Raw genomic sequence first — 19412 nt, forward strand, 5'->3', positions numbered from 1 at the left:
ATTGCAAGCAGATTCTTTATTGCTTGAGCCATCTACCAATAAAACATTCAATAAAACGTTTAGGTCAATAGCTAGGCATGATAAACCCCAAAGAGATGCTTTGATATTTGTCTGGGAGTCTGTTTCACTGAAAGTCCCACATATACACAGAAAATGTTCTGGTTACTTTGAAAACAGTAAGCCACACTGCTCTGGATAATTATAAAAGATGCTGGAATAATGGACACTGGTCATCAAGGTCCATGTTCCACCCCTCTCCACCCTGCCCTGTACCCCAAGGCTGACTAATGTGAACCACATCAAAGGTTTCCCTTGTTCTCTGGCTTCCGGCTGGGCCAGCCAAAGAGCAGCACAGACAGGACCTTCCCCCGCCTGCCCTCAAGGTCCCAGAGCTGGCAGCACCCCAACAAATAATGGTCATTGTGCCCACTGGTTGCCCCAGCTCACACACTGACTCAGCTAGCTCCTCCTTCTCTGTTCCCCCAGGCTAGAGGTGGTGATGGTACCTGCTCTTACCAGCCTTAAGGCACTTAACTATACCTGTGTTGTGCTCATTTACTCAGTCACGTCCAACTCTTTGGGACCCTGGACTATTGCCCACCAGGCTCTGCTGTCCATGGGATTCTCCAGGCAGAATACTGGAGTGGGCTGCCATTTCCTTCTCCAGGGCATCTTCCTGACCCAGGGATTGAACCCACGTCTCTTACATCTCCTGCATTGGCAGAGATTCTTCACCACCAGTGCCACCTGAGAAGCCCTGGTGGTTTCCCAATCCTCGCCCTCACCTTTGCAAATAGTCTTGTTATTCAAGTATTTTAAAACTGCTAATTTTGAATGTGTCTTTTGTTTTCTCCTGGGACTCTGATATACAAGTTTAAAAAATGTCACCATTAAAAAAGCTGTGGATATAAGCTTTCACAACTAATTATTCATTTATCAAACGTTGATGGGTGACTTCAACTTGCCAGACACTGAACTAAGCAGAGGAGATATGGAAGTAAAAAAATCCCTGGTCTCATGGAGTTTTCATTCTAGTTGGGACTGAAGAAGAAGAAAATACACAAATATTCAAGAAAATACATAGTATGTGAGGAGGTGACAAATTATATGGAGAAGATGGAGGGTCCTGAGGGTGTAGAGAGGGCTGGGGCATGTGTATGCTGTGGCAGGTCTGTATTAAACAGGAAAGTCTCTTTGATGGAGTCACATTTTAGCTGAGATTGAAAAGTGATAATGAAATACCCCATGTGAGTAACTCGAGAACAGAACTCCAGGCAAAGGTATGAACAAGTGAAAAGGGCCCCGGGCCAGGTATATACAAGGAATGGTGGTGGTGGTTTAGTCCCTAAGTGGTGTCCGACTCTGTGACACCAAGGACTGTGGGCTACCAGACTCCTCTGGCCATGGAATTTCCCAGGTAAGAATACTGTGGGGTGTTGCCATTTCCTTCTCCAGGGGATCTTCCTGACCCAGGGATCGAACCCGTGTCTCCTACAGCATTGCAGGCAGATTCTTAACCACTGAGCCACCAGGGAAGCCCATACAAGGAATGGCCAGGGTGCTAACACGGTTCGAGTAAACTGGGCAAGGAGGACAGGACAGAACACGGGGCCAGTGAAGTGGTGATGAGGTGGATGGTAGGTGGATCCATGGAGCTTTCAGGACTAAAGTCCACTGGAAGCACCTTGGTATTACTCAGAGCAAGATACTGTGGAAACAAAGACCACCCTACGGGATGAAACAAGCAAAGGCGATTTATTCAGAGCTTTGGAGGGAATGATGGTGAAGCTGAAATTTCAGTACTTTGGCCACCTTATGTGAAGAGCTGACTCATTGGAAAGGACTCTGATGCTGGGAGGGATTGGGGGCAGGAGGAGAAGGGGACGACAGAGGATGAGATGGCTGGATGGCTTCACCGACTCAATGGACCTGAGTTTGAGTGAACTCCGGGAGTTGGTGATGGACAGGGAGGCCTGGCGTGCTGGGATTCATGGGGTCGCAAAGAGTCGGACACGACTGAGCGACTGAACTGAACTGAACTGATAGCAGGGGAGTCAGCCACCATTACTTGTATTTGGCTGAGACCCAAAGCAGTCAGAGGAGGGGAAAAGTTTTATTGTGGAATAAAACTTATGGTTACCAATGGGAAAAGCTTGAGGGAGCAATACATTAGGAGTCTGTGATTAATAGATACACACTACTGTGTACACCGAGAGACAAGGCAAGGGTGATACTGGAGAAACAGTTGAACTCTCTACTAAGTAAATGTGTGAGCTGGGCTCAGTTGTGTCCAACTCTTTGCAGCCCCTTGGACTGTAGACTGCCAGGCTCCTGTGTACATGGGATTTTTCATGCAAGAATACTGGAGTGGGCTGCTATTTCCTACTCTAGGGGATCTTCCTGACCCAGGGATCGAACCTGCGTCTCTTGCATCTCCTGTCTCCTGCATGGGCAGGAGGATTCTTTATCACTGTGCCACCTGGGAAGCCCTGACTAAGTAAACAGAGACACAGAAAAGAGTGGCCGCAGGGTCATCCCCTGAGAGGTAAACACTGGTTATTTTCACACGGTAGGACCACAGGTGACTTTCATTTCTTTAAATCTCTGAATTCCTGACAAGGAACGTGTGCTACCTTTATGTCTTCAGATTGGTCTCACTAGTCTTTGTTTTGAAAGATGAAGTCGAATACAATGAATGTACTCTTTATTAGCCTGTGTGGCTAAGTTGAAAGGAGTACTTTGATTCATTTAACAGCAATTTTATTTTTAGGTTTTGACTGCACTGTAACTCAGGCAAAAAATGACTTCTGTTCTCAGAAATAAAACAGTTGTAACTACATCTGAAAGATGTCCTTTTCTCAACTATATTGAGCAGATTGAAAAAGAGAGACTGCTAAAAACAGGATAGAAAAAATATCTCCTAAAACTCTTTGCTATAATAGAACAAAGAAGGGAAAGAAAAATACAGTGCCTGGATGAAGGTAGTGAGTGTCCATCATCTTTAAGAAGTTTGGCATATTCAAAAATGACCCAGAAGATATTCTGGGACATCTTCAGGCTGCCCGTATGCCCTCAGACTAACCAACAAATGGCACTGAATGTGGAGTCTGCCAATGATTGGCGAACATGGATGGAAAGCTTTCTTACATTTCAACGTGTTTCTTTTTTTTTAAACTCCAAAACAGATAAATAGGCTAATTTAATAGGAACTTTAAAAATAAGACTAATAAAAACATATATAAGTCACATAGTAAGTATGGTAAGTTCACATTAGGATACCATGAGGTCCAAAAATTATTCTAAAGCACTATGCAAATAGTTTGATTAGAGTGAATCTTTGGGTAATCTTCCTTCATATCATTAAATGTTTTTATTTTGGAAAGTTTTCCATCACATGAAATAGTTTTATTTTGTACCATTTTTTTTTTCTTATTGACCTTTTGGTACCAGAAACGTATAAATGTGTGTGGACCTTTGAACAAGTGTTTAGTAATTTTTTCTTTCTCTTAAGACAATGACCCATGCTTCACAGCAATCGAATTCAAATAGAAGAACTGTATCAAGTAAAACGCCTACACTGGTACAGAAGCCTGAGACGTAGTGAGGTAAAGGAGTGAATGAAAGGATGTGTAAAATGTGTTGAGGATACTGGCTGCCACACGGCAAGTGCTCCATGAATTTCAGTTATTATCACTATCAGTGCCAGTTATGGGTAAGTAAAGAACCGGCAAAAGCGTACTTGTGTGTGTTTATATAATATTAAATGGCTCATAAGTAAAAGCAGTCCCCAGCCTAAGACAAAGCAGAGTTGCTGTTCTCCCCTTCTTGTTCCCATAAGGCACTTTCTTTGTTGTTTTACATTATTCTTTGTCCTACTACATCACACTCTGTTGCCATCACTTATGTATAGAGCTCTATTTCCCATTACTCCATACACTCTTTGATAGAGGGGATTTATTCTATTATCTTTGCATCCCCAATACAGAGTGCTGTACTCAGCACCAGTGTGAGTTGGATACATTTTTAATGCATGCAAAAACAGTCTCATAACATGTTCTAGAATTAATATGCAGCAAGAGAGCTTATAGACACAATGGTTCCTAGAGCTAGTGAATTTATAGGTGAAGAGTTATAAGAGAGAGTAGAAAGAAACGACTGAACTTTTGAAATGGTTAGGAAAGCAATCCTTTGTGGAAAGAAAAAAGATTGTTTAATCTGTGAATATGAAATCTAACAAACATTATATTTATGGTAAGAGAAATAACAACCGTATTTGTATTGTGCTTCTTGTTTTTATGGAACTCTTTCATAAGAATTTCTTTTTTGTTCATTGGGAAGCAAAATATTAATAAAATATAATTAATTAATAATTGATAAATTAAATAATATTAATAGTAATAAAAGCTATTTGACTTGATTAAGGTCAGACAACTAGAGATGGTAGAGTTGGGAATCAAAGCCAGGTCTTGTAATTTCAAGACCACTGGTCTTCAACAAGACAAGGAACATACCAGGCATTTGCTGTATCAGAACATTTGTCAGTCATCACAGGGATGATCATGGCCTGGAATGAATGGGGTTGAACTTCATCCAGAAAATGCCAAGACAGCTTAGATGACCATTACATAAGATGAAATTATGGCAAGTTTTTATTTGGTAGCCTTTAAGGTTATATAAAGAGTATGTGTGTGTGTGTGTGTGTGTACCTGTGTGTATTTGTTATTAAAACCCCACTTCTCAGATTTAATATGAGTAGAGAGTATTCTGTGTTATGCTGGGCTTATAAATAGGAGAGCACATGAATTTAAGTGTCTTATTCCTTAAGGTCAGTATGGCAATTATACCAATGGGCAAATACCAAGCAATGGCTTCAAATAAGCTCTAACTAACGGGCCAGTTTATATGTAGTAAAGCTGTCATAGGCTTCTTCCAAAGAGAGAAGCTTTATTATGCTAGCTTACCCAAAACTTACCCCAAACTCAGGACTAAAAGAAAATTTAATTGTTTATTCCCAGATAATGCAGATAAAATTGAATGTAATTAAATTGTTAACTGTTCTTTAATGGAAATGATAAACATAACTGAGCTTCATTTTCAACTAAGGATAAAGATGTTAAACAAGCAGAGCCGGAGCTCCGGTTCTCCCATCCTCTTTCTTTAATTATGCTCTGTTGTTAAACCCAGAGATTTCCACATACGTCTCCATTTCATGTACTCAGTAGATTGTATCTTCACAGACCATTTAAGAGTTTTCTGGCTGATGAAATAAAGTAGGCTGGCAGTATGAAAGAAAGTCATGTCTGTCTTCTGACAGGATTTCAGCTTTAGCGGAGTCTCTCCAAGTTTTGTATAAATGCCAGCCCTCAAAAAGCCAATTCAACCTTTTTTTCCTTCTTGGCTGCAGTGAGACAAGTCAGGACTGTAGGAGTGTGGCAGGGGAAGGGAAGGTCAAATTACACTCAAAAGCAGTGAGGTTCATTTTAACCAACATCAGCCAAGGCTGTGCAATGACAAGAGAACATGATCTCATAGAAGTTAGGAGCAATGATTCAAGAGATTTTTCACCAAAAAGCCGGGGTGGGTTGGCGGTCATGTAAAAAATATGGAAACGTACGGCAGGATGAAAAGTTTTGACTGATGAAGATATGAATAAATTTGAATAATTAAGTGTTATATGGAGAACAAATTAATCCCCAAACCGTCTAATCCTTAAAGTATTTGTTTAAACGACATTTAAAAGACTTTAAAAAGTCCCTAATGCTGGGAAAGATTGAGGGCAGAAGGTGAAGAGGGCGTCAGAGGATGAGATGGCTGGATGGCATCACCAATGCAACGGACATGAACTTGGGCAAACTCTGGGACATAGTGAAGGACACAGAGGCCTGGTGTGCTGCAGTTCACGGGTCGCAAAAAGTCAGAGACGACTGAGCGACTAAACAACAACAAAGTCATGAAATAATTCTAGAAAAATGAGATCAGTGATGTACATGTCGATAATCCTATGCATACTCGTAGTTCACTGACTTAAAAAAAGTACAGCTTCTCTTCTTTCATTTTTGAGTTCCCCAATCCAGCAGCATATCTAAGAATGCTGACCCATTCATCTAGAAAAGTCTGCGCTATGGAAATCCAAACATTACATGTAAAAACCTCCTCCGCAAAGTGCTTTGTTATAAAAAGCCGACAGCGACAACACGAGCGAGGTGCCGGTCGCTCTTACCATCTCCTGGGTCCACGATCTCCACTGTGGTCACCGCGGGGAACTCCAGGGCAGCCAGCACGGGCTCTGCGAGAACCACCTGGAAGGTCTCGGACTGCTCGTGCGCCCCGTCGCTCAGAATCCGCACTCGCCACGTGGCCCGGGTCTGGCCTGGGTTGAACTGCACTTGCCTCTGTGCTTTGCCCTTGAAGTCCTTGTCTTTTTTTGCAGTCCCGTCTCTTGTGCCAATACCTTCACAAAAACACAACATCATAGCCCTAGTGTCATTTTCAGTTGGGTTATTAAGGTTTTCCTTGCTGTTAACATTCTGTGTTACGATATCCTGCAGTGCAAAGTAAATCCTGCTTCGATTCCATGAAATGGATAATTTTAAGTGTCTTGTTGTAGGTATTAACAGTCCATGATTTCTGTTCTACTGTGGCCCCAGTATGGTTATTTCACATATTCTTTTTTAAAAAATATATTTATTTGGCTGCTCCAGGTCTTAGTGTGGCAAGCAGGAATTTTAGTTGAGGGATATGGGCTCTAGTTCCCTGACTAGGGATTGAACCCAGGCCCCCTGCAGGGGGAGCACAGAGTCTTAGCCACTGGACCAGTGGGGAAGTCCTTCCGTCATATATTTTTGAGTTAAGTTTGTATTAGAACTGCTTGTAAAGTGAGATAGAGGAAACTGATGCTCACACTCTGAAACAGTCGTACACCCACAAATTCATGTAATCTAAAAACTCTTCACACTTACTTTTTTGCATGGGTTGTATTGTATGTGTCATATTTTTAAAACTTGAGAAAAATTCTCTAACTAGAAAATATAAGCCAGCAAGAGACTCCGTGAGTCAGTGAATTCTTTGATAATCTGAGCTGTAAATGACCAAGAATAATAATAAAAATTTACTATATTCACTCAACATTAGAACCCTTAAAAAATCGAATTTACTGTTTGTCAACATGACCACTGCCAGGTTTTTCTTTGTGGAGCGCTCCAGAATTCCATGACGCCAAGTGAACAGAACTGGAGAGCTAAATATATACGACTTTTGTGAGCAGTATGTTTGGCCTACTCTGTGGGTTCACGCAAGGTCAATTTCCACTAGCTGGGAAGGTTGAAGGATCTCTGAGTCTCTAAGAACATTATGAGAAGATCTTTGTTTGCCTACTATGCCACATACTCAAATAATAAAATATATTATCTATAAAGCGATGAATAAGAGTCAACAAATTCAACATCACATAAAAGTTACAAAATTGCAGTTAGTACTTGTTCTATCTTTGGGTACTAAATCAGAACCTCTTAATGATTCAAGTTAATAGGATAATTTTCAAATATATTCCTTTAAACATTGGTCATTTTCAGAGAAGTTGGTAGAAAGATTTAAAAGGAGAAAAATAAACTTTTGAGCCTATTGGAATGAAAAAATCTGAAAATGAATTCTTTGCATCACTTCTCACTTCTCACATCATTTTTCAATTAAGAAAAAATTATCTTGTTTCCAGAAAAAAAAAGTCCCTTTGTTCTTCAAACTAGAAACTGGACCAAGTAAGATTTATTCAACCACCAATATACATAGAGCACCTACTATGCACTAGACGAAACAGATAAAACCTCTGTCCTTGTGTGCTTATGCAAGAACAATTTGAACTTTATTTCTTCATCTGAATATATCACTTGTTATAGATCTCAGAAATATTGCCTATCGTTCAATAAGAGGTAAAGCATAATTTACTGAATGGCAACAAAAAAGGGGCACAGAACCAGGAATTTCAGCACTACATATCTTGTTGAGCATTTCAGACTTCCTGTTAGCTCTCTGGTTCCTAGAACACACAGAGTGGCTGTCAACACTTCTTAGATCCACTACAATTTACTGCCAAGGTGATGATGAAAGGAATCATTCTCTTTGAGGTTCCAGCACACACGCGGCTCGTTGACCCATTTATTCCCAGTGGAACGACCAGCAAAAGAATCTATTATTTTGCCTCTGATAGCTACTGCCCACTTTTCTGTTTTGTTTTGTTTCATCAACAATGCATTATTTTCCCAGAGATTCAAAAGGCAGTGAAAAACCAGAAGGATTCCGTACAACATAAGGAATGTCCGCTAGTTCCAACTAGTCATCCTTCTAATTGATAATTAAGTCATCCAACCTAATAAAAAATAAACTGCAAAAGCAAATCTCAGTTGTTGCTGCCAAAAAAACACCCAGAAATTTTCTGGTGGATTTTATAAGAGATTTTCAGTTGGATGTGAAGTATAAACAGACAGTATCTTTGATTTATCAAATGAAGAGAAATAGATTTCTATTTCGTGGGAAAGATTGTCATCTTAAACTGTTTGACATGTTTCTCAAACATGAGAAAACAATGAAAGGCATGTCATCTTTTTTAAAAGGTTGAATAAGAGCCAGATGGAATATTAAACTTGCTTGGAGTAAAAATAAAGATTCCCTTTTCATAACTAACACATAAGACCTACTCTAAACACAGGGCTAGTCTACCTTGTTACTTAAAGTGTGGTCCATGGGTCAGCAGCTTGAACAAGACCTGGGCACTCGTTAGAAATTCAGAATTTAAATCCATACCCCAAACTTACTTAATCAGAATCATTTTAACAAGATCCTCATGTAACATGCGTAAGACTCACACGGGTGGGTAGACACATACGAAATACGTCATACCTCCACGAAGCCCTAGACAGAGGTGCCTAACTTTAATAAAGGATGAAGAAATGGTGTACAGATTGTGGAGGAGATGGTCCACACTTGAATGCAATAGGCAAGACAGTCACATAGTCAATGTTCAAAAATTTTGCTCCTACTTGGAGATACAAATACTCATCTGGTAAAACCATACCTGTTATAGAAATATTATTATACGGGGCAAAAAGAATTCTGGAAAGTAAAAGCTTACAAATTAGGCTTAAATTGATGTTTTTTTTTCAAAGATAACTATTAAAGAAAACATATTACTCTGATTTACTGAATTTACAATTTACAATTGCATCTCTTCCTGGGGTATGGAAAAATGGCATGGAGGTTAAGTAAGGTCCTTCCCAGGTGGTGCTAGTGGTAAAGAACCTGCCTGTCAATGCAGGAGATGTAAGAGACACAGGTTCGATCCCTGGGGCAAGAAGATCCCCTGGAGAAGGGAATGGCAACCCACTCCGGTATTCTTGCCTGGGAAATCCCACGGACAGAGAAGCCTAGTGGGCTATAGTCCATGGGGTTGCAAAAGAATTAAACGTGACTTAGCAGCTAAACAACAACATCATAATGACAGTCACTACCTTATAGTCCATTTTCTAACACAGTGTCTGGCACTTACCAAGCACTCATAAAATACTAGTTGAGTTAGTGAATAAAGGATTGTAAAGTGTAAAAAGCGATGGATAAAGTACTTAATGTGCTTAGCTGAATAGCTTGTATTTAGTAAATGTTTGATAACTGGAAGCAATTATATGTTTGAAATTGAATTTCTTCTGTGAAATGCAAATACAGATTTAATTTATCAATGGGTTATTGTGGTTATAAAATGAACGATTATTTCTGGGAAAATACATATATAAAACTCATGGTTTATTATCTGTGTGCCTGTAGGTAAGCAACTCCTGTCTTTAGCTATAATGCACGCATGCTCAGTTTCTCAGTCATGTCTGACTCTTTGTGACCCTACGGACTGTAGCCCACCAGGCTCCTCTGTCCATGAGATTCTCTAGGCAAGAATACTGGAGTTGGTGTCCATTTCTTCCTCCAGGGGGATCTTCCCTATCCAGAGATCAAACTCGAGTCTCCTGCATTGGCAAGTGGATTCTTTATCACTGAGTCACCTGGGAAGCCCCATTAGCTATAATAAAACTATCCAATTCTAAATGTCCATACATAAAATTGGAGGTTGTAGGGGAACAGTAATATGAAAAAATATCCATTGTAGAACTTCCATGGGATCACCCTTTACATTAACCTGACTTTCCCATTCCAGTCCTAATGTAAATTCTATTACCATCTTCAATGATTGATGAGTGAGGGCCATGCACAGAAGTCTTTCCAACTTTCCATCACCCCAGGTTACTAAGTAACCTGGTGAGGTTAACCTAGTAGAGCTATAGAGCCTTTATAGGATTGTGAGTGGTTTCCATACTAGAAGGAAATACTGGTTCATTGAAAAAAATGAACTGCAGGAGAAAAAAAAGAGCACTCATTCAGTATTTTAGCATCCAGCTTAAAAGTGCAACAGAGAAAAATCTGAAAAGAGTTTAAAAAAAATATTTTGTTTGATGTGGGCCATTTTTAAAGTCTTTATTGAATTTGTAATAACATTGCTTCTGCTTTACGTTTGGTATTTTGAAAATATTTTTCAACTATTAACTTTCCCATTCCTATCAAGTGACTAAGTGAGTGAATAATTAAATTCACATACTAGGAGTGGGAATTTAGGTAACACGCAAATAGATGAAACCTTGCTGAAGAGTCGCTAAGATGCTCTATTTTTTAGTTATTATTTTCCCTGCAACTTATCTGCTATATTTTCAAGCACAAAGCACAGTTAAGGCACATCTCTCACTGACCATGTAAGACAGAATTAATCAGATTTCTGATCTGAAGGTCACATTGTGTGTGCAGAGAAAGAGCACAGGTCTTTAAGGGCAATAAGAGCATTCACTGTGCTCTGGAAGGTTAAACACAGACTGTAAATGACTGTCTACAATGAGGCATGTGCTAAAAGCAAAGCTGGGGGATGGGTCTAAGGGTCAACCAGTACTTCTGAAGCTAGAACAATCTTGAGGAGCTGGCAAAGCACGGTGTGGAAAACCCTCCTCTAAAATTAAAACAACAAAAAGCATTTTTGAAATCAGGGGCAATTAATATACTGCATGCAGGCATCAGGAGGAATCCTGGCAGGTGGGTGGGGACAGTGGTCCTGGCAAAAGCTTGGTGTGTGGAATGTGTATGTGTGGGCTTGTGTGTGTGTGTGTGTGTGTGTGTGTGTGTGTGTGTGTGTGTCTGTGTGTGTGTACGTGCATTGATATGGATCTACTGTTAAAAGTTTTTTAATTTTGTGGACCAGTAAAATTTCAAATAATCATTTTGGAAACAAACACAGGGTTATCCGCTTTTTTATTTTGCCAACATTTCCCTAGATTCTTACCTTAGTTGATACTCTCAATGAAAGCTATTTCACCCCATGAAAACTCTATGAGCCTAGATGTCTGTATAACATTGCTGTTCTTGTTTAGTCACTAAATCATGTCTGACTCTTTTGTGACCCCATGGACTGTAGCCCGCCAGGCTCCTCTGTCCATGGGATTCTCCAGGCAAGAATACTGGAGTGGGTTGCCATTTCCTTTTCCAAGGGATCTTTCCCACCCAGGGATTGAACCTGCATCTCTTGCTTTGGCAGGTGGATTCTTTACCACTGAGACCAGAGAAGCCCCTATATAACATAGGCTACTAAAAAATAATATAATTGCCTGGGAGGCAATCACTTTTCACTAACATGCCAAATATTTTGTGCTGATAAAATGGCTGCTTAAAAGTACAAATATACCTACTTTTCTCTATTTTACACTTACATGAAATTGAATGTGAGATTAGAGCTGATAAAGGTTTTACTCATGTGTTTCTGACTCTCAGTTTTACATAAAGGGGTAAAGCAGCAAAAAATGATTAATGTTTATTAACACCTTTCTGTTAATGCTGGAAAAAAGTAGCAACGTATACCTTTTATGTAGTGTTAGGATTCTTGAAACTTTTAGTGACCTACTAGAACATTTGAAAGCAACAGATAGTAAATTATACTTCAATGCCTAATAGGTCACTAAGTAGGTTTCTTGTTTACTTATTATCAAACTAGCTTTCATAATTTGATATTTCAGCAGACTTTTATCTTATAAATTACAGAGTTGCTTGAGCCTATTCTAAGATTTTGGAGAAGGAAATGGCAACCCACTCCAGTATTCTTGCCTGGGAAATCCTGTGGACAGAGGAGCCTGGCAGGCTACAGTCCATGGGGTTGCAAAGAGTCAGACATGACTGAGCAGCTAAACAATCTTCTAAGATCTAGTGACATTTAAATTATTTTCACATATGAGCGATTATTGCCCTTTTGTTATTAATTTATACCAGGGCAACATCATATGTAGGTAGAAATTTTGAAGAGATATATATTCTGATTACATATTCCTTATTTTTCAAGCTTTGTTTCTTTGATTTAGCCTCAACACAAAACTTTTGGTATGTTTTGTTAGCAGTTTAAAGAGCCTTTAAGTGTCAATCTCTCCCTAAGCTTTAAACCTAGACCAGAAAAAATGAAACATTTTTTAATTATTATAAAATCATGAAATTTTGATAGAAAAAGGGATATGGGGACAGAAGTGCAAATTAAACTTACTTATAAAGGAAGTCTCTCCCAAATAACCTCTACGCTTAAGCATGACATCTAGAAATTTGGAGTCCTCATTGATCAAGTAATATTCCTTTTCAAAGGAGATCCATGCCCAATTCAGACGAAAATGCTGCTTGGTTAATTTGTTTCCACCTGGAAAACAAAAGTGTAAAGCCTCAGATTAGTGCTCTCTTTAATGAATGACCTTAGACATTCCAAAGATGACTCAAATGATGTAGCATTAAGAATCCCTCTAGTTACTTGGCTTGATTCACAATCTAGAATATATCCAAGGAAAACCAGCTTACTGTCCACCCATTGTTACGAAGACACACAATAGCTGACATAAATCTTCGCAAAATGCCTTAGTCTTTAGCAAGGGAAATGGATTACTAGGAAGGAGCACAGGACTACCAAAAGCGATTCTGTTTCTTCACAAAATCAAATATTCCAGCTGAAGGATGAGTCACTCCCCACAAGGTGCCGCTAGAGAGCAAGTTTTGCCAAAAAGAATGCTGCAAGTCGTTTTCGTGGTGTTAAACATACACACACACACAGCTTCACAAATACCTTTTTCTGGTTCACTGAGCAATTGGGTGGAAGGCTTTAATTATAACCACTTAAGGAAAAACAAATATCCCTTCTCCGCCTCCCTTCCCCGCTAGAGTCCACTCCATTCCTTAGAGCAAACAGACAGCTCCTTTCATTGATTTCATTCTACTCTGAAGATAAGGCTTTCTCCTCCCCCCATCCCCTCAAAATGGAGCTGGCTTCCTATGCGGGGGAAAATAAACCTTGTGTGTGATCTCTATAATGTGAAAGCTGCTCTGCTAGGTAAAAGAAAAGAGAAGTGGTTATCAGCTGATCACTGTGCATGTATCCTTCTATTTCCTTTGATCTACACCAATTATTTCAGAGTAAGGTGAGGTTTATAAACAAAGGCATCAATAATTGCTTTTAAGCCTTTCTGTAAAAGGGTGGGAAAAAGCCCAAATACTAAACACAGCTAGAGGCACAATTTTAATTTCAGTTTCTTCCCTTCTGAGTTCACACAAGGCTATGCTAGAGAGAGAAATGAGACAGGAAAACATCAAGGCTTTAATAAAAAATCTGCACATGGAGAAACATAGTGAGTGAACAAACACGTGAAAAAAAATGTTCATCTTTGCTGGAAAAAAATTTTTTTTAATTGCAGCATCTTTGAGCTTTGAAATGACATGTGCTAAAGATGAAAGAGGACACCCAGTACAGCTGAGATTACGTAAGGAAATTGTTTTTCTTGTTTATTGCTGTTTAAATCGTAAATTAGCACAAGCCATTTAGACAGCTACATGGCAATGCATGTAAAAACAAAAAGATGTTCATACCATGTGCTCTCCTAAGTCCTTCTATGGGAGAAGCAAAAATATATTTGTAAGGGACTGTGCATTGCGATACATTCTGTACTAGCCTCCAAATAGAAAATCTTAGAATTTATTATTTTTATGGTATATAAAAATAAACAAAAGAGAATTCAGCCATTAAACAAAAAAATATGAAATTTTTATTGAAATACTTAAAACACTTAAAATACAGAAACAATATTGATGCTTGTCAATGCAGGAATATAACATGAGACGTTACAAGTAGGGAGCTGCTTGGTGTTTAGATGGGTGGGGTTGAAGATGTTTCAACTTTTCATTTAAGTTTTAATATATAAGATAAATAGATTGGAGAACAGGAGTTCCTTCCACATTCTGTTCTTAATTGTGCCTGCCATGTCCTAGATAATGGGTACTGTTCTGGAGGGGGTGGGCGGCACAGGCTGAGTGCTCCCCAACCTGGAGTCCACAGCCTACTTCACTTCTATCTGCTGTTTGATTTTGAGCAAGTTTCTTTCCTAGACCTCTGTTTCCTCATCTGGAGAGTAAAATGAAGGTAATGTTAATTAAGGCTTGGGTCAAGTGAGATAAGCCTTGCATGCATCCATTACTACTGCTGTTGCTAAGTCGCTTCAGTCGTGTCTGACTCTGTGCGACCCCAGAGACGGCAGCCCAGCAGGCTCCCCCGTCCCTGGGATTCTCCAGGCAAGAACACTGAAGTGGGTTGCCATTTCCTTCTCCAATGCATGAAAAGTGAAAGTGAAGTCGCTCAGTCGTGTCCGACTCTTCTCGACCCCGTGGACTGCAGCCTACCAGGCTCCTCCGTCCATGGGATTTTCCAGGCAAGAGTACTGGAGTGGGGTGCCATTGCGTTCTCCGATGCATGCATTACAGTGTGATACAAATGTAGCCTCCTTCGACAAAAGTTCGCCGGTTCCTCGCGATGCACCAAGCATTCTCAAATCTACCCAGCTCACCAACTGCCTGACTCTTAATCTGCCTTAAATCCTCAGTCCTCCTTTGCCCCATCTCCCTACAGCTGCAGCGCACATCAAGCCATGAGGCAATCTTTGCAGATTTCTGGTTTCACCTGCCCTGTCTTATTCCATTTGCCTCTAACCTGCTTACTCTGAGGTTTAGCCAAGAGTCTTGCTGCTCCGTGAATTTGTCACCCTGGCTCTTCTTGCCACTTCTACTCTCCTGCCTACAGTGATGATGTCCCCATCACTCTTCTGCTTGAACTTTCTACTCAAAGTCTCCCTTTACCATCTCCTCCATGAAGCCTCCTGTCATCATTCCAGCCCTCTCATCTCAGTAATTCTGCATCTGTTCATCTGTCGATTGTTTTGGGCAGTTTTGCAATTTACTGGATATCCTCTCCTACTGTTTAATTATACACATTTCCTAATTGTAGTCATTTTCATCAGAGACTGAGAGTGGCCATTCATTCTTTTACCATCACCAAGACCTGGTCTTGCTGTCTTTAAAAATACTTTTTTACATTATTGCCTTTATGTTCTATTATTGAGAACATTTCTTCTAAAAAGTCATAGATAGCCAACAAAAATAGAATAACATTTAATTACCTAAATTAATACCTAACAGCTTTCTGATTTCTCATTATTACTTGAAAACAACTTTATGCTGCACTTCCCTGTCATTCAGATTGTGGCTCCATCAAGTCCTAGACTTTCTTCCGAACTTCTGGTCCAGCTGTACCAAGCCAGTCAGTCCATCTGAATACCTACAGCTTCATGTCCCATCGCTTCTCCATGGGGAGGAACAGCCACTCATACCCAACTTCTCATTGTTTTCTGAACTTGAGTGATTTTTGCATGTGGGAAGTCTTCTGCTCAGAATACCTGTAGCTTCCTGCTCCTCCTTTATTTGTTTAAGGCCAAATCACCAGCTCAGGAAGCCTGGCTTAGCATGCTGTGGGTAGTTCTTCTGTATCTTCAATCAGGGTAATTGTAATTCTTTATCTTCATGCTTATTCTACCCGAGCACCCCCCCGACTCCCCCACCCCAGGACAGGCCCTGGTCAAATTCATCCTGCTAGTCCAAAGCCAGTGTAATGGCAGGGACACTGTGAGGTCTACCGACTTCTTCCTTGACTGTCGATAAAAGGCCTATGGAGTAAATATGATTTTCAGTTATAAAATGGATACTTTGCAACTCCTGTTTTATTCCTTATTTCTTAACGGTTCTCAGCTTACAAAAAATTAAAATAAAACACATACTACAGTTTGACTTGACTGTGATTAATCACATCTGACCTATTCAGTAACTCTTGTGTTTAATGTGTTCAACAAATGAATTTTATTATAGTTCTGTATACTTTCTTCCTGACTGTCTCTTCCCCCTATGTCTAAGAATGAGATCATTAAGCATACCATTTCTCTTTAATCATTTTTAGCTAATTTTAAGATCTGATTCTCTTTCCTGAAATACTCTGGAAAATATTACCCTTTTCCTAAATATTGTATGTTTTAAGAATCTCAAGTTAATGAGGCCTTTTGACATTCAATATGAAATGGCAAACACCAATAAAAAACCCAGCCTTTTCGAGCACCTTTATTCTGGTAATTTTTCCTTACAGTGCTTTCCACAACCTCGTATCCCATTTACGCTTTCGTTTTTGTTTGTTCACTCTGCTTCCTCCCATTGTAACCCATGACCTAGGAGAGCAGGGAGTTCATTTTGCTTACGGTTAGAAAAATGCTGATTTAATGAATTAGACACTCTAACATCTTGGTTGAAAGAAGTTCAGAAATGCTTCATTTATCGGGCAATATAAATATCCTATATAAATGTAACATATCCCTTTTAGCGCTGTATCTTTTTAAAACAACAACAAAAATTTTAATTAAAAAAATCTTTTTTTGACTGTGCCATGCTGCTTACAGGATCTTAGTTCCCCAACCAGGAATAGAAACTGGGGCCCTGGCAATGAAAGTCCCAAGTCCTAACCACAGGACCACCAGAGAATTTCCGAAATAAAATTATTTTTCATAGCACTCTTTCTGAAGTGTCTTGCATACGTCTATGAACACTATGTAAAGATTTTAAATGATTGCCTATGAATGTGAATTACTGGAATTTGGATTTGTCTAGATTAGACCTCCAGAGGTTATTGATGACAAAAGCCCTGTTTAACCCTTCTGTTGCATTATAAAGTAGCAGAGATGGTCTTAGGGATGGCCAATTTCACCTCTACTTACAGATTTATAAAGCTTATTTTCCGGTTGGTGTTTATGTCCTGGAAGGATCAGAGTGCCAGGTTACTGGTTAATCAAGGGTTTCAAGTGACAGACAGCTGAATAAGTCCACCAAGGACTTCATATGTCCACCACTTTCAGCTTTTATTTGAAATAAAATTCCAAAGAAACACTGAGAAACTTTGCTTCACAAGACCAAGACTCAGTCCAGGTAATTGTTTTAAATGCTCAGTGTTCAGTCTACATTGAGGATTTTTAAGTAGATATCTTACTAGAGGCTAGAATGTTAGTGTATAAAGCTTCACTCTAAATAGAATTAAATAGTACAGGACTCTTCTGATTTCGACATACGGGAATCATATTGCATCTCAGAATCTGCAAAATTTTAGGCACTACTTATTGTGCAGGAGTACTATAAGGACCTGAAGAGCTAAGCTGAACTTTATTGTAACTCTGATTATTAAAACTGACCTTGCACATAAGTTCATTTTGATGCAGCTCCTATTTTTAGTTCAAAGGAATGAAATTCTGCAACATTAAAAGATTTAAGGATAAAAAAAATAAAATAAAATCAGTCTTGCACATGGAACTCTGTACTCCATCTAAAGAATGTAAAGGGACTTCCCTGGAGGTCCAGTGGTTAAGACCTCACCTTCCAATGCAGGGGGTGCAGGTTCGATCCCTGGTTGGGGAGCGAAGATCCCACATGCCTTGTGGCCAAAAAAAAAAAAGCCCCAAACATAGAACAGGAGCAATACTGTAGCAAATTCAATAAAGTCTCAAAAACTAGTCCACAGAAAAATAATGTAAAGACACGTTATTTATTACATGTTACAGGTTACCTACCATGTAGATTCCCATAAAACCTCAAAGTATAGGAATAATCAGTGTTGACCCTTTTAATAATAATAGCCACAGCTTACTGAATATGAAATTTTAGATGAATTTAGAGAAGGAAATGGCACCCCACTCCAGTACTCTTGCCTGGAAAATCCCATGGATGGAGGAGCCTGGTAGGCTGCAGTCCATGGGGTCTCGAAGAGTCAGACACGACTGAGCAACTTCACTTTCACTTTTCACTTTCATGCATTGGAGAAGGAAACAGCAACCCACTCCAGTGTTCTTGCCTGGAGAATCCCAGGGACGGGGGAGCCTGGTGGGCTGCCGTCTATGGGGTCGCACAGAGTCGGACACAACTGAAGTGACTTAGCAGCAGCAGCAGCAGCAAGCAACCTAAAAAACTGACAAAATTTCACTTCCACATCATTCTTTGGTTTTCTAAGAGATTCTGCCATCAAGAAGCTATTCCCATTGGAAACAAATTAAAGTCGAAACGGTGTCATAAATCCATACAACAGGTGTCTGACAGCTGATAACCACACTCCCAAATGCTTTGTCCCCAAACCCTGACAGCACAGCCATTAAGGCTGTGATGAAAAGACCTCTTTTGAACTTTTCCAGCTGGTCTTCAGTCATCTTCAGCTTCTTTCTCAATGGGAACACAACAGATTTTTTTAGAATAACAAAGAGTCACAACCTTCAATTAGCCCTCCCTAGGAACTTAGGGCTGCCTAATTTCTGTAAAGACAAAGCACACTGCTTTCAATACAAAACTGGTGGTGTATCGACTTTGACTTGTGCTTAAATAAACGGTCATTTCTGGGTGCCTGTTTAAGCTCTGACAACTTTTTTTTTTTTCATGAAGAAAGTTAGCTTCCAATAGAACATAATTCCAGTGGTAATATTTTTCCAACCTGCTAAGATTTTCTTATCGAACCTGGGTCTCTTGCATTGCAGGCAGATTCTTTACCATCTTAACCACCAGGGAAGCCCTAAGATTTTCTAGCTTGCTCAGTTCTCAGTTCATTTGCTCGTCATGTTTGACTCTAGCTTGCTACAGTTCCATTTGTTTAGAATAAAGTTCAGCCTGGGAGTGAATTGGAAATCAAATATATGGCTGTTTGAAAAAGCTGGATATCAAGCTTTAAATCAGCAGTAAAGATAGATATTAATATAGAAAAGATTAAGATAACAATACTACCTAATTTATAGGGAAAATTTGATAATTTGATTCTTAAGCAGTCTTGTTCTCTTAGAAAGTAAGGGCAGTGGCCATGCAACTACCATCAGCATCAATGTTATTAATTATTGTGAAAATCAAAAATTAAAATTAAAATAAGGGATTTATTTCATTGCCCTTTTGGTGTTAGGATGAACTTTGAAACTTTGCTTGAGATT

The 19412-nt window shown here is 39.5% G+C and overlaps 1 protein-coding gene across 1 annotated transcript in view; it reads right to left on the minus strand.

Annotated features, from left to right (window-relative positions):
* FREM2 (FRAS1 related extracellular matrix 2) overlaps positions 1-19412 on the minus strand; it is a 166175-nt gene that overhangs the window by 81363 nt on the left and 65400 nt on the right. The window contains 2 exon segments of the mRNA XM_005901576.3: positions 6221-6451; positions 12602-12748. Coding sequence (XP_005901638.2) covers positions 6221-6451; positions 12602-12748 — 378 coding nt within the window.

The sequence above is a fragment of the Bos mutus genome, chromosome 12 (assembly GCF_027580195.1).
Source record: "Bos mutus isolate GX-2022 chromosome 12, NWIPB_WYAK_1.1, whole genome shotgun sequence".
Classification (NCBI taxonomy): Eukaryota; Metazoa; Chordata; class Mammalia; order Artiodactyla; family Bovidae; genus Bos; species Bos mutus.